Source organism: Triturus cristatus, chromosome 9 (genome assembly GCF_964204655.1).
Source record: "Triturus cristatus chromosome 9, aTriCri1.1, whole genome shotgun sequence".
NCBI lineage: Eukaryota > Metazoa > Chordata > Amphibia > Caudata > Salamandridae > Triturus > Triturus cristatus.
In genome coordinates, this window is record NC_140592.1 from 459,309,633 (window position 1) to 459,326,197 (window position 16,565).

Genomic DNA, 16,565 nt, shown 5'->3' on the forward strand with positions numbered 1-16,565 from the left:
CTCAGACATGGATTCCACAGGCAGGCAGATGCACAGAATGATAAAGCAAGAACATGCCCACTTTATAAAAATAGCATTTTCAAACAAGCAATTTAAATACCAACTCCACAAAAATATGTATTTTTAATTTGTGAATTCAGGGACCCCAAACTCCGAATCTCTCTCTCCTCATAATTCGAAGTTACACTTATAAGAGGTTACAAGGCAGCTTCAATGATAACCTATGGGAGAGATAGTCATTGCAATAGTGAGAAATAAAATTAGCATTATTTCACTATCAGGACATATAAAATATACCAGTACATCTGCTCTCTTTTTTAATAATATTCACTTTTTAGCTGCATTTCCACAACAGGGCGCCTGGTTCTCAAGTCTCCCGTTTTGTCCATAAGATAACAAATTTCATCAAACCACTTTGCACTTTGAGCTCTTCTGTGGCGTTTTCTAGCCACCCTAAACAATTTTTGGTGCTGCTTTTGTGTCTTGCTAACATAAAGTAATATAAGTTGGCCTTAATTTTTCCGCAACAGTTAAGCAACGACAGAGTCTGTCTTGCCATTGCTTTTGCCACTAGGACGAGATATGGAACTTTAACCTGAAGTTTAAATGTCTGCTTTTATTTTTATGAGTAGGATTTTTTTTATCTATATTCTTTTTTTCTGGTGATGATTTTAAATTATTTGGCCTTCAATATTTTACTGTAGGGTTACATAATTTGTAATTACATTTCTGTATGTGTTTTAATATTTTGTGTTTTTATGGCTAACATTAGCCCAATAAAGAATCTTTGATTCACTGACTGACTGCTGAACCTGGCTGTTCTGAACAGGAAAGAATACAACAACCCCCACACACAGGTAGAAAACTCCAAGAATGTCAGGGACATTTATTTTGGGAGTTTGTTTTTGAAAAACTACAACCTTTGCTGAGTGACTGTATTAATCATGGCTGGGCCTGGCCGGAGTTTTACTCCTCAGAACTCTGCAAAGTGCTGGTAAAAACTCTCAAAACTCTGCTGTGCTCCGCGGAGTCTGTTAAGTTTCACTGCTCGGACTGATTTTTAGCGCCAGGAGTTTGTCTCGCGCTCTAAATCAGTGCGAACTGTACTACGCATCGCGCCAGAGGGTGTTGCTGCTTTCTGCCACTCGAGTAGACTTTCTGCTCGAGCGGTTGCTTCCTCAATACCAGTGGCAGATTTCTTAACACGAGGGGTCGCAACCTGCCACGACCACCCGCATTGAGAAATCTCGCCAGGAGAAGGTCTAGCGCATGATTTTTTCTCGCAAGAGCTTCCCAACTTAACATTGGCGATCCGCTCGAAAGAAAAAACTCCACTCCGTGTCACTTAGCTGAGTTTTTGGAAATCCGCGCTGGCGAAATTCCACGAACTCTGTCGGCAGAGCAGAATTCTTCGCCCACCCCTAATCATGGCAACCACTCAGCAAAACGTTTAATGCCTTCAACAGGGCTGCCATGACAGTGGCTCTGCTGAAGTCTTACAGATTTTTGCCTGCCTGACAAAGATCGGTAAATATGTAAATATGTCCGTCAGTCTTTCACAAATCAAGTATATCCCTCCCCTGCCCTGGAGAATGTATGGACTTGTTGCAAAACTCTAAATAGTCTGTTAGTTCGCCAACAGAATTCTCACTTTTCCACGAGGCTCTTGGCTTGATTTAAAGGCGGGTGGTGCCAGAGAATATATCACAAAGTGGCAGATTCCTTGTCTACACCTCCTCTAGAATAACTACCCTGGGAAGTTGGCACATTGCTGGTGGGTATAGTGCTGCTTTGCCAACATCTTTGACAATGTCCAGAATTCAGTGGCCCAAGCACAGTACCTGAATAGACTCCTGTTCTATCTAGGGTTGCTGGACCATCATAATACCTGGCTGAGTTAACTCCAAAGAGGACCACAATGGAAACTGTGGCATCGTTTCAAGAAAAGGGAAGTCTAGTGTGGACAAAGACTGTTCCCCCACTTTTTGGTACATTCCCAGACCCCACATTTGCTGGAGGCATTTCCACCACCATTGATAGACATTGTTGCAATTTCACTGAAATATTTAGCACTGAGGTCAGGGTGACTCCTTCGTAATGGTGGAGGAGCGTCGCCCCACTGGTCAGTCAGCGAAAAATAAAATGATAGTGAAATAATACTGACAGACTCAGCCATGGAATCTAGGGTGGGGCCGGGCAATGGCAAGGAGGAAGAGAGTTGTGCATTGTAAGTATGCATGTCAGTTTGGACGGCCATCTTAGGACGGCCAATCCGACTTGCGCACTTATATTTCTCCAACCCAGCTTTACCACTGACAGACTCAGCCATGGAATCTAGGGTGGGGCCGGGCAATGGCAGGGAGGAAGAGAGTTGTGCATTGTAAGTATGCATGTCAGTTTGGACGGCCATCTTAGGACGGCCAATCCGACTTGCGCTCTTATATTTCTCCAACCCAGCTGTGTTGCAAAGCCAGATGGAGAAATGGCACAGGCTCCCTGTGCCTGAGAAAGCTTTATTCCATCCCGCTCAGGCCAATGTAGGCGCTGCTCTCATGCTTGGTATAGCATGAGCTAACATAAGGAGATGATGGACGGAGCACTGAAACTTTGCAGACACTCACCCCCATTCACAGATCTAGGTTGAATCCTGGTAGAACTGGGGTGGCAAAGTGAGCTAAAGAACGATGATGGATTCAACCCAGATCTGTGCTCCATCCATCATCTCCTTGTGTTTGCTTGGTATAGCATGAGAGCAGTATCTGGATTGGGAGCTTGTTCTTTGTGCCCCAGTGACTGCCGGGAGGAGAAGAGCAGTGAGACAGCCGGCAGAGTCAGCATCGGTGGCAGGACAGGTATGTTTTTTAAAATTATTATTCCCCTAACATCCCCTCCCCCTACTCCACCACTTTGGATTTGTAGCAGCCACCACTGACTAAGGTACAACTCAAATGCTGGATGCTGCCACTTTTTTCAGATACGCCCTCCACCCTGTAGGACATCTTAAACATAGTAAATTTTGAACTACCGCTATCATGGCAAACAAAAATCTAAACTCTAAATGAGCCTGTCTGTTTCTTATTAGGATGCAGTATAACTAACTTTAAACCATTTTCCAGTAACAGTGATGTGTGACAGTTGGGTCTTTCACCATCGTTTCCTGTAACCAGCAATGTAACTCGTAAACCATTGTCACTGATAAGTTTTCTTCTGCTCATCCAAGTAAGTGGTTACTTCTCTCCACTACCAGTATGGCTGCCATTCTGTGCACCCTCGTTCCCCATTGGTGTTGCTTCCATGCATCCTGCATTTACTAGTTTGAACAAGGAGGCAAAAACATGCAAATCACATTGACAAGGTGCATCAGTTACCACGGAAAAAAGACAAGCCTTTATAATTGGCTGAGTGAATGGTTTGATGAGGACTATGTAGTATTCCCCCAGTGATGGTGCCACTGTGGCCCCCATCCACGGGGTGGATCAGGTTACGTTGAAATACCAATGTGCTGGAAGGTCTAGTGGAGACAGCCCTGCCAAAATGTCAGCCTATTTTCAGGGAGTCTTAACCCATCCCTACTAGATCTGTACTGCACAACCAACATTGCTGTGTGGTGGATGAAAGGGTAGAGACAGACTGCCCATCAGCCTGGCCTGCCCGCCCACCAGCACAGCAATGACAGGTGGGGAATCCTTGTGGCACACTGTGTCAGTTATAGCTCCAGTTTGTGTAATGGAATGGCAATACCTCAGTCCATAGCTACTGCACTTTTAATAGCAGAGCGCTCAGGTTTTGAGAAGTCTTACGAATGAGAGCTAAATTGCAGCTATGGTAAATACCAGGAAATTATGTTATACAATCCCTTCTTTGCTGGTGTGGCATTTTCCCTGCTGTGACCAAGAGCTCAACTCAACCTTCAAAAGTGTGGCTATCACTTGCGGTGAGCAAGACTTGAAATCCCAGGCATGATACAAGCCAGAAAGCTATGATGGCCTGAAGAAAGTATAGGAATTGGAAATACATGGTGAAATGCTTTTGTAGTGGTTCTGTTTTGAGTTGCTTGTTTCTAGATTTGTCAGAAGGTAGGTATATTAAGTATGGAAATCAGTGTTTGAAAATGTGCTATTTTTAATCAATTCTGTGTTTGCAAGTTTTGTAAAAAGACGTGCCAACATCAACAAAGATTTACAAGCTATACAACTACTATATTGTAAACACTTGTCCTCAGATATCTGCAAAGAACATCACTTCAAAATATTTTAGTAGTTTAACTTATCACAAGATCAGCAGGATCTCCGAGACAGTTGTATTAAAAAAACAAGATGAAATTACAAATGATACTCTAATTTAGAAATGTAAACATTTATGAGCAAAATAATATTTTTATTGGGTGGTGGACTTCCTGAGAACGAATATTCATTGAACAGATTGTACTTTCTTCCAGGTTACCTGCCATGTGACCCACAAGTGATCTGTAACCGTGTACACCATGTCAAGACCTGTTTGGAAGGACTGCGTGAGCTGGCCAGTAAAAGGCGCAATGAGTTAGAGGACTCCCGCCAGCTGTGGACTTTCTTTCAAGAGGTGGAGGAGGCAGAGAGCTGGATTCGAGAGAAAGAGCAGATCCTTTCCTCCAAAAACCATGGGAAGGACCTGAGCGGGGTCATCAGGCTCATGAACAAGCACAAGATTTTGATAGGAGAGCTCGGTGGGCGGCGTTCTCTCCTGCAACAGACCATGAAGAAAGGAGAGCAGATCTTAGCCAAGAAACGTCTCAGAGGTAGCAACATCCAGGAGAAAACCAGGGAGGTCAAGATGAGGTGGAAGAAGCTGGAAGAAGTTTCTGCTATCCACCAGCAGAAGCTCCAAGAGGCTTTGAACTTTCACCAGTTTAGCTCAGACACAGACGACCTGGTGGCCTATCTGCAGGACACTTACCGTCTTGTCTCAAGTGATGACTTTGGGCACGATGAATACTCCACGCAGTCCCTCATGAAGAAGCACAAGGGACTGGCTGAGGAGATCGAGAAGCATCGCGCTGCTGTCCTAGCCTTGAGGATGCACCTGTCTGCTCTGGCCCCCATGTATCGAGACATGGTGGATGTTCAGATACGGATAGTGGAGGTGGAGCAGCTGTATAGCGAAGTAGCTGAGGTGGCCGTACTGCGTAGGCAGTGGTTGCAAGATGCCATGGCTGTCTACAGGATGTTCAGTGAGGTGAACGCCTGCGAGGTGTGGATTGATGAGAAGGAGCAATGGTTGAATAAAATGGAGATCCCAGAGAAGTTAGAAGAGGTGGAGGTCGTACAGCACAGGTATGAAAGATCTTGCAGAGTTTTAACATTAAGATGCACTATGGATCAATTATATTTGGAGCCACAATTTATTGAAGGATCATTGCATGATCCAACCATCCAAATGATGTGTAAGCTCTTGTCAGGGATTGGGAACTAATAATAAGCCTTTTGTGATGTATAGAATTGTAATGCCTTCTTCATTATCAATACTGTTTTTAATGGAAAGTGTAAAAAGTTCCTTTTGCAAACCTTTTTGTAAATTTTGACTTGATCTGCAAAGTCCTGATTACTGCATCAACTGGCACGCCTGCAACCAAGACATTTCTGGTTATAGTTAGAGGTATGTAATATTACTAGTGGACAGGGATCATTGTATTTTATCTTGAAATGCCTATAACTTGTCACAGACGACATCGCTGCAGTGCTGCGTGTCAGCAAGAGGGGACAAAAGTGGCCAGAATCTGCAAGGCTTGCCCAAGACTTTGTGACCAGCCTTGAAGTAGTAAAGGGTAGTCCGGTTTTTCATGGCTGGCGGGCTATGCATACGTTTTTCTTCTAATGTTGATAAAGGCAGATTGTGGATCATATCTTCTCAATACAAAGGGCAGCAGAACGGGTCAAGTGCCCTGTAATTAGCATGGTTAGCCCAAGACACTGTGACATGTCTTAATGGGCTAGGGATAGAATTTGATCATGCTTGGCAGGGCTCAGTATATTTTCATCTTCTAATGCTGATAAAGCTAGATTGCAGGTCATATCGTCACAATAAGAAGGGTCAGGAGAATAGGGCCTGGGGCCCAGGAATCAGAAAGGAGAGCCGTGGAGCAATGGTAGGTAGTTTGATTTTTCATGTCTAGCAGGGCTCGGTGTACTTTCATTTTCTAATGCCAACAAAAGGCAGATTGTGGGTCATGTCTTTGCAATTGGAAGGATGCAAAGGATGCAGCCACGTGCCCAGGGATCAGTAAAGGTTGCCTTAGGTATTGCTACCAGCCTTAAAGTGGTAGGTGGTTGCTTTCTTTTTCCTGACCGGGATGACTCGGCATACTTTCATCTAATGCTGATGATGGCATATGTTGTGTCACATCTGTACAATCGGAAGAGTCAAAGTATTGGGCCAAGTGCCCAGGAATCAGGAAAGCTTACCTAAGACATTGATACCTATCTTAAAGTAGTAAGGGGCAGTTTCATTTTCCCTAATGTGATCAAATGGCCCAAAACGACTAGCGTTCTTGGGTGAACAAAGCAGGCAAACTCTCTCCTCTCCCAGGGCTAACTTTAGCTTCAGTATCCACCAGAGTCCATCAACACACTCTGCCGCATGAAGACGATACTTAGAAATGTTGGATTAGGAGTTCCCTACGATGTGAACTGACACATTTTGGCCTTTACAGTTTCAGATCAATAAACCTATTGCTAGAATTGCAAGCAGATTTAATGTAGGGGAGTGAGGAGAGTAAAAAGGGACCAGACAGAGGAGATCTGAAGGAAAGTGAACTAATGGAGACATAACTAAAAGATGTTTGTGCTAGGCACACAGCTCAGAGAAGAACAGGGCTAAGATAAAAATGACCACATCTGTGCCATTCTACTGTCCTAGGAGAAACAATGGAAGCAAGGTAAGCCCTGTTTCACAACGTTGTCTCTTCTTTACCCTGAAATTTCATTCACCTCAAATAATGAAAGTGCAAGTTGACTCGGAGGAAATTCTAGAAAGAACGGAGTATGCTTCCTTGTGTAAACAAGAAAGAGCAAGGGCCTCTGGGATCTAAGAAAAGTATTAGTATCACATAGCGGAGCAAGGACAGGAGAATAACTTGAAGCAGACTGATTCACTCTTGCTGTGTCGGGGCAGCAACCTGCGAAGCGCTTTGTCAGCCCTGCCAAGTATCACGAATCGGGGGTTAGACTAACACATGTTAGTGCTGGTTTTCACACCGCACCAAAAATGCTAATGCCATTCAGAACTATAGCTTCAATATGCCCGTCCTGGCATTGTAGCTCTGTGGGTGGTAGATGAACTCAGCAGCCAGCGCGCTTGCTGTCGTGCTCCAGGCAAGTATTATGAGCCGGGACCAGGTTGAAGAGAGGTGTCTTGGTGCTATGGAAATTGACCCATGTCCGGCTATATTGTTTCCTTTACTTTAACTAAAAACAGTAGGTTTCTCAAGTGGCCTGTCACAGTCATCAAGTTATTTGACTACATGTTCATCCAAACTATAGCCTCTCGGCAGAACGCACGGTTCAATTGTTGCCCATGTGCTGATTGGAATTACTATTTCACGTGAAGGAGGTACACTGCTGTCGTAATACTGACAGCACCAAACTCCACAAAAGGAAAAGAGAGAGAGAGAGAGAGATATGCAAGGTGCACATGCATAAAGAGAGAGCGAAAAGACATTGGTGAAAACAAAGGAGATGATGTGTGAGATGCAGATATAGAATTTGAGAAAGAAGTAGGGAGAAAAGTGTTGGCGTAAGAGACTGGAGATGAAAGCAGTGTGAAGGGAAGAACAAAGATGATAGAGGCACTCTAAAAGCCACTTCCCCTTTCACAGACCTAGTCATATTCATTCACCATCTAATCTCATGGAGCTGATATTGTTAACAAGCATTGTCAACACCAGTAGGTCTGGCTTGATTTAGGCTTATGTTCATTGTTGTGTGATATGTCTGGAAGCAATAACAGAAATTCAAAGGGAGGCATTCCAATACTGGTCGTTTTTTGATTTACAAGAAAGTGTCACTCTTGACATAATTATTGTCACACATAAGCAATCTGAAAACTTCGCAGTTGTGCTTCGTCTCTCTCTGAAGAGGGACTTCGGGAGTAAATCCATGCTCAAAATGGTAACTTCCATCCGGCTTGCTGGAGTAGGTTGATGGAGCGCGGGTCATCAGCTCTGGTCACTCATACACCTAATACTCACCTGGGCCCAAATCACATTCATACAATAAGCTAGTAAACCCCACTGGCATCAATTTTGAGTAATACCTGTAACTTTGTTATTTACCTTTACCAAGCTTACCAATTTCAATACATTTTGTTTAATTTACTCGACAAATCAGGTTGCCGAGTTAGTTTAAGGTAGAGTGGTAATTACCTCTTTACTCTAAATAACCACAGACTCAAGAAGTTTTGAAAACCTTTATCTAAGTTAATTTGTGAGTCAAGATTCAATTACAGTAACCACCTTCATTTCAAGAGAAAAAACGTATTCTAAATAATTTCAATAGCGAAACAAGAATGATCAATGATGACGGTACCTGGAAAGGAGGAGGGAAAACAAGAGAAAATAGACATAAAGGACAGATTTGCTGATTATATTTACCTATGGTCTATGATGAACCCAACTCCGTAATGGGGGGCCAGATAGAATCTCCAAGACAGGTAGCAGATAGAAGATCAGGCAGATTCGGATCTAGAAGGGTAACTTCTTCTAAAGTACAACGCCAGCATTGTACCCCTCTCCGGCACTACTCTCCGCTGGTGTCCCTTTTCCGCAATCCCTCTAGATGAATAGATTATCAATCAGTATCTCGAACTTTCTGACAGAGTTTCTGGCAGCAGCAGGGTCTGAGACAGCGTCTCGGACAAGAACTGGAGCAGCATGCACGTTGGGTCAGTGATGAGTCGGAATGAGAGATCTGACAAGTCGGCGAGGTTTCTAACTATCTTACCTCAATTATACTGTTCTTGATTCGTGTACCACCCCCCCAAGTATCAATTCTTATGTCTTCCCTTATTCTGATTGGTTGGGATGAGGAGGTGAGTTCATCACACCACTTAGAATTTTATCATTTTCTCCATGAACCATTGTTTATGTGCCCGCCCCTTAATTTTCTTTCCCCATAGCTTTATACCCACACGTATTTCACATTACTCAGTAAATTAAACATTTTATTCAACATTCTTGCTTTCGCTGGGGTCTTCAGTTGAATTTCCCATGCTTCTTTATTCGAGGTGTCCTTGGCTGAGTGACATGTGTGCCGTCATTGTTTTCGGCCAATCTTTATGAGCATGCGCGTAGTAGGGATTCCAGTCACCCTCCGAGGCCCAAATAAAACTAATAACAAAGTCAGAAAAAGACACGTTAGAACACAGAAACAAATGATTTCACTGTATACCACTTATCTCTACTCTATCCCCATTTACTTATTTAAATCTTTTGCATTGGTGTTTAATACAACTTACGAGATTTAGTTTATCAGCTGCAGGTGCATTAGCATGTGAGTTTGAAGCGGCCATTTTTAGTGCCATTGCGCAGCTGCAAAAGCTTCCCACCAAAAGCGACAGAGTCATACTACGTAGATGCAGTAGACGCATGCGCAATAGAAATCCCGCGTTTTGTCGGCCATTTTAGGACATTCAAGTTACGGGTTAGTAATGCACATAGAAAAGCTTCCCCTAAATAAAATTGTTTGTGGTGTATTGCGGTTTTAGTTTTCACAAAACAGATTGATTACTTTGTTACATGTTATTTGAGAGGATTGAATCCAAGCAAGTTTATTTTACAAATCCTTGCTCCATCAATCCCCTCACAAAAATGTTCTATTAAAACAGATGCCAACTTTAGCACATCTCAATTTCTTCTTCAACCCTTTCATTTGCTTTCTTTTCCTTCTTGCATTGTAACCCTCTCATTCTTTTATAAAAATCTCCTTTTAATTCTTCTAGCTATATTTCTTCAAATTTTCTTTTCTTACCCCTTTCATTCACTTCATATTTCTTTCTTCCTTTACAACACTTGTGCCAACACATTATTGCTAAAGCTAATAGCGTTATTCCCATTATGGGTAGTATTATATGACCTAGTATTCCTATTCTGAAATTAGAAAACCAAATACCTATGTTGGAAAAACTATTTGCAAATTTATTCCATGCATTTTCAACTTCCATTGGTTTCAACTCTTCTTTCAATTTCGTAATATTTTTAATATATTTTCCAATTTCAACACTTTTATCTGGAATATACGTGTAACAATGTTGCGTTTTCAATAATTTACAGACTCCACCCTCTTTTGCCAATAATATGTCAAGGGCGAGTCGATTTTGCATAACCATAGACCTGACCGCAACTAATTCAGTGTTGATAAGCAGAAATCCTCCAGCAGTGTCAGTAGATAACCGATCAACTACTGTAGACAACTGACAAATTTTCCGTGAATTCAGAAGAACTCCCACTGAAGGTATCAATGCACCAAAAATGTCACCTACAATCTCTGAAAAACAAGCTTTTTTTATACGTGTTAGTCCATTTGCTTCTTCATTGTTTCCAGCCTAAAGTAGACATTATTGCCACACACATAATAAATTCCAGGAAATACTGGATCAGTTCCTCCTTTTAGTCCCCATCCCCCAATTATTAAGATATGGTGTTCGCATTCACTGGAACCAATAAACACATGGTTATATTCTGTTTTTTAACCTATGGAGACAGATTTTCCCTTTCTTTTCAAAATCTAGAGACATGGCAGCATGAGTTTTGCCACGTGCAAAATGCTCTTCTTCCTCTGCCCATTTCAGTGTCTGAGGTTTAGGTTCAGAGGCTCTTCGTTGGAAATCCTGTCTTCTTTTTACTACTAAATTCAAAAATATTTTCTCTTCTTCATGCAATTTACAGGTTAAATTGTTATTATGTGCTTCAGCTATATCTATTGCTTTCATGGTTAAGAAATATTCACCCATAAATTCTTTTGTACTAAGAACAGGGTTCATGCTTTTTCGCATACGAACCTCAGAAAAAAGTCACATCTATGTTAGAATATTAATATTGCAATTTTCCAGTTTTATAAAATAAACTTGCTAAAACACTACATGATATACCATAGGTTAAGGATAAATGATCATATGTCACTCTCTCTGCTACAGATGCAGGTAATTTCATGCACACATAACAATCACTAACTTCCATAGTTTCTACATATTGTACTAATAGGTTTGTGAAAACATTTAAATCAGTGCCGTTTTTATTCACAGTGTGATGTAAATCTGACTCATCTGGTGCTTCTAATTCTACTCTATCTCCTTTGATGGTAGCTACCTTTTCATGTTTGTTAGTGGTATTCTGTACATTTCTGACCATTACATAAGGTATGACCACTGCTAATATTAACCATATTATGAGCATTAGAAATATGCTACATATACACATTCTGCAAATACTTTTATTTGCTGCCCAAAACATGCAGCCCTTTAAAGAATGTAACTACATCATAATAAGTGGAACATTGACAACATGACGAGTAGACTGTGTAGGCTCTCATCTTCCTCGTGGGATGCGATGACACAGCTGAACAACTTGAAAACTCCAGAAAATCCACTTCGTTTTTAATATTGTTATCTGAGAAGAAAAGACATTGTATAAAGACTATTAAAAGTAATATACAAGAATGTATTACAATAGTAATATTAAAGTAGTAAAATACTAATACAATAAATCGCAAACAAAACTGAAACCAAAACCTCTTCAGGGAGAGGGGGTGGGATAATGTTAGCCTCCGTTTGTCTTTAATGAAATCAAGATTCTCTTTGCATAATAATTGAAGAATCGTCATTTCATTACAAGACCGGAGGCTACCATTATGCATGTTTAAAGCTATGTAGTACTACACTGCTAACGTGCTCAATTGGTCTCAAGTAAAACTTAGAGAAAGTACTTGCGTTAGACCAATCTGCTGCTTTAAGTATTTTGGGAAGAGAAGCTCCCGCCCAGAATACTTTGCTAGCAATCGCACCCCTAGAAGAGTGAGCTCCAAATTTAGATAGGTCAATTCCAGCTTCATGCATAATCAAGCGTATCCACCTGGCAAGGGTCGTTGAGGACTCAGGTCTAAAGGGTCTCACATATGATAAAAGAAGTTGATCACAACCAATAGCTCTAAAAGTTGAAATCTTGTTTTCATAGCATTTCATACAATTCACGACACATAGTTTTTCACATTCATGAAAGAAAGGATAAAAGATGGACTCAGACATTGTTTTCGTTCTTTCCAGATGTCAAAATGGACCCCTTCAGATGAGTAAAATCTATTAGAAATTTCTAGTGCTCTAATGTCAGTAAAGGGGAAATTCGTTCAAGGTGGTCTCACTTCTTCGTCAATTTGCTCTGCATTAAAATTTTCAATTTCCTCTTCCAACTATCTCTAAATTCTCAAAATCTTCGAGAATTACATATGTCCATTCAGGACCTTTGAATTTGTTATTTACAAATTTCGCTCTGGGGCTTCTTCGTTTTGAACCTACGGCAGCTTGCCCAGACCAACTGGATACTTTGTCTACCTGCTCTGGTTCTTCGGGTACTGTCTTGAGGTGATATTTCAATCTCTTGATAACACCTGGCCTATTATCACCCTTTCTGATTCGTTTAGTTTGCACTGCATTTGTATCTTCTTCAGATGTTCTTTTGTTTTCGTTGATTTGTGGCACAACGTGATTATTTCTGTCCTCGGATTCTTTCTCTCTCTGATATTGTGTAGGGTTACTGATTCACTACTTCCTTCCTGATTGTGTTCTCTTTCACTAGTCTGACCTAGTTCAGGTTTTAAAGTCGCTTTTTCTGTATCTGCTTGAATTTCTGTAACTTCCCTTATTGGCTCTTGCTCATTTTTCTTTGAATCTTTGTTGTCATTTATCTGTTCACTTGCTTTAAATTCTCTCTGTTCTTCCCCAGTCTCAAGTTATATAAATTTGGTTTCTTCTGTTTGGGTAAATGGTACCTTCCTTACCTGGTCCTGCTCAGGTTTATAATCTAATTTATTTTTTGTTTCTTTAACACTTTCCTTTCTGTCTATCTGGTCCACACTCTTTTCCTGACTAATTTGTCTAGTTTGACTCCTGGTTCTTACAATTATCTCTGGTATGTCTACTACAAGTATCCAATCATCCTGACTGGTGCTCGGTTGTTCTTCGTCAGCTACTTCAGGACCTATTACTTGAGATCCTTCAGCTGGGCAACCTTCAGCCCCCTCAACCGCCTGAGTCAGTTGAGGTTCCTCCTCATCAGGTGCTGGTACTCTTTTAGTGGGGCTTGCATGAATCCAATTAGGCAAGCCTGCACATTTTACAGCTGTTGTTGTGACTAATATAACCTGATGTGGTTTCTCTCACCTTGGTGTTAGGCAAGTCTCTCGTGTGTGATTCTTCACTACAACCCAATCACTAGGATTCAGATCATGCGCTTGAATTGGCTACCTGACGTCTGCGTCTTCTCCAACCTGGTGAGAGATAGAACGCACTTGGTCAGCCAATTCTTTGCAATACTCCAGTACCAAATCATCAGTTATATTCAACAACTTGTGTCCTGGTATACATGCCTGCCTCATTGCTCTTCCCATGATGATTTCATGGGGACTCAACCCAGTATTTTTGTCTGGAATACTTCTGAGTTCCATTAGAACAAGAGGTAAAGCATCAGGCCAGTCCAATGGAGTCGATGCACACACTTACCCCAACCTCGACTTAATTGTGCCATTCAATTGTTCTACCACTCCAGATGCCTCTGGGCGGTATGCGCAGTGCAGCTTCTGTTCAATTTTAAATGCTTCACAAATTATTCAAATTATTTCATTATTAAAATGAGACCCTCTATCTGATTCAATAGTTACTGGAAAACCGAACCGAGGAATAAGCTCTCTCAATAGGAGTCTGGCTACTGTTAAGCTGTCATTTCTCTTGGTGGGGTATGCCTCCACCCATTTTGAAAATAAACATAAATAAACATACGATGACAAGTACATATTTTAATCCTCAACAGGCAGGTAACTGTATGAAATACATTTGTAGTCTTATGAATGGTCCTTCAGCCTTTCCAATTTTTCCCATATAGACTACTGTTCTCTTGCCTGGATTCATTTGCTGACATGTCAAACACCTTTGGTAAAGTCTGTCAGCAACATTTCTAAACCTTGGGTTAAACCAATCCTGCCTGAAAAGTCTAATCATTGCATCTCGGCCTATGTGAGTGTCTCCGTGATACATTCTAGCCATAGGTGCAAGCATGCTGTCTGGCAACACAGGTCTATCGTCTAAGTAGACCCACACACCATCTTCAGTACTTTGTGTACAACCAATTTTCACCCACTCCTCCTTCTCTTTTGTTTCTGCTTCGTTTTGTAGATCTTTCACTTCTTTCCATGTTTTTAACCCTGACAATAGCATAAGTTGGCAGCTGTTTTGACAATTTAAAATTTTTCTGTTTACTGCCGTTCGGTATCTGGCACAATGTTGGGCGACCTGGTCAGCGTACCGGTTGCCTGCGGTCACACGGTCATTTCCTGACTGGTGTGCGGCACTCTTAACCACTGCCACTTCTTTTGGTAATTGTATTGCTTCAAGCAATTAATTGTCCATTTTTAATGGGAGACCCTGAAGAAGTCAGAAAATCTCGCTGCATCCAAAGCTGGCCAAAGTCATGCACAACCCCGTAACCATACTGACTGTCAGTGTAAGTGGTTACTCTCCAATTTTTCCCCTTTTTACAGGCTTTAATTAAAGCAATCAATTCGGCTATTTGTGCAGACCTGACTCCTGGTAAATATGATACTTCGACTATTTCAGCCAATGTACACACAGCATAAGCAGCACTTAATCCTCCCTCTTCATGGCGCATACATGAACCATCTACAAAGAATTCATGCTCAGAATCTTTCAACGGCTCATCTCGTATGTCTGGACGTGGTTTTGTACTAAGTTCTGTTACATCAAGACAGTCATGTTCTGGGTCATCTTTTACTTCCTCATTGTATGGATCTGGTAACAGAGTAGCTGGATTAGGTACAGTACATCGAACAATGGTCACATTTTCTGCTCCTAAAATGACCCTTTCATATTTTGTTAATCTGCTTGGAGTAAGGTACTGGGTACGAGTTCGTGTTAAAAGAATAACAACTGCATGGGGGACATATACCTTTACAGGGTGTCCCATTACAATTGTCTCACTCTGCTCCAGACTTATGCATGTTGCTGCCACAGCTTTCAGGCATCCTGGCAAAGCGGATGCTACAGGATCTAAGGTAGCAGAAAAATATGCGACTGGGCGTCGCATCAGGCTATGAACCCGAGTTAGAACTGAGAGGACACAATTATCTCCCTCACAACAGAATAAAGCAAAATCTTTTGAAAAGTCGGGCATAACTAAAGCAGGGGCTTCACATAAACAATCTTGTAATTTCAAAAAAGATTTCGTGCTCTCATCATCCCATTCTATCTGTTCTTTTGCTCGTTTCTTTTTCATTTGTATCAAAGGTTTCGCCAGCATGGAGAACCCCATAATCCACTGTCTGCAATACCCAACTACCCCTAGGAACATTCTTATTTCCTTCTGGGTTTGTGGCAACTTCATTTGTTTTATTATTTTTATTCTTTCTGAGGTCACTCTCCTTTCTCCGCGTTCTATCTGGTGTCCCAGATATTTCACTTCTTTTCTGCAAAACTGTAGCTTTTCAGGGGACACTTTATGTCCACCTTTGGCTAAATGGTTCAGCAAGGCTATGGAATCTGTCACACAGTCACTTTTTGTTTTTGAAGTGACCAAAAGATCATCAATATACTGTACGAGGACAGAGTCCTTAGGCATTACTAAAGTCTCAAGACATTTTTTCAAAATCTGGTAAAATATTGATGGACTCTCTGTGTACCCTTGAGGAACATGATTCCAAACGTAAACACGATCCTCAAATTTGAAAGAAAATAAAAACTGGCTATCTGGCTGCAATGGTATGGAGAAAAAGGCATGGCATAAATCAATCACGATGAACCACCTCGTATTCCATGGTATTTGGTACAGGATCACTGCAGGGTTGGGCACCACCGGACAACAGGGCACAACAATTTTATTAATCTTTCGCAAATCTTGAACTACCCTATATTTGCCGTTTGGTTTCTTAATGCCAATTATAGGTGAGTTACAGGGACTACTTAAAATCTCTTTTAATATGCCTTGTTCGACCATTCTGTTTATTTCTGCTGCAACACCAGCTTTGACTTCAAGACTCATTTTGTATTGCCGGGTGTTTGGGAAAACTGCACCTTCCTTTACGGTCACTTTTTCAGGGTCTAAATCTGTAATTAACCCTACTTCTTTTCCAGTAAAATCCCACACATCTGGATTTACTGTCAATTTTACTTCTTCTGGCAAGTCATCCTGGGTTATTATTGAATACAACTCATTTACTTCTGCTCCTTGCTTAGCTAGCATGATGTTGTATATTCCATCTTTATCTGGGGTTTGAATGGCAACACCATCTGGTGTGCAGAATATGGTGCAATTTCAT

The 16,565-nt window shown here is 41.4% G+C and overlaps 1 protein-coding gene across 1 annotated transcript in view; it reads left to right on the forward strand.

The window, feature by feature from the left end:
* Window positions 1-16,565, forward strand: part of SPTBN4 (spectrin beta, non-erythrocytic 4) — a 1,597,753-nt gene that overhangs the window by 448,318 nt on the left and 1,132,870 nt on the right. The window contains exon 14 of the mRNA XM_085625377.1: window positions 4,439-5,309. Coding sequence (XP_085481503.1) covers window positions 4,439-5,309 — 871 coding nt within the window. The remainder of the gene's footprint in view (window positions 1-4,438; window positions 5,310-16,565) is intronic.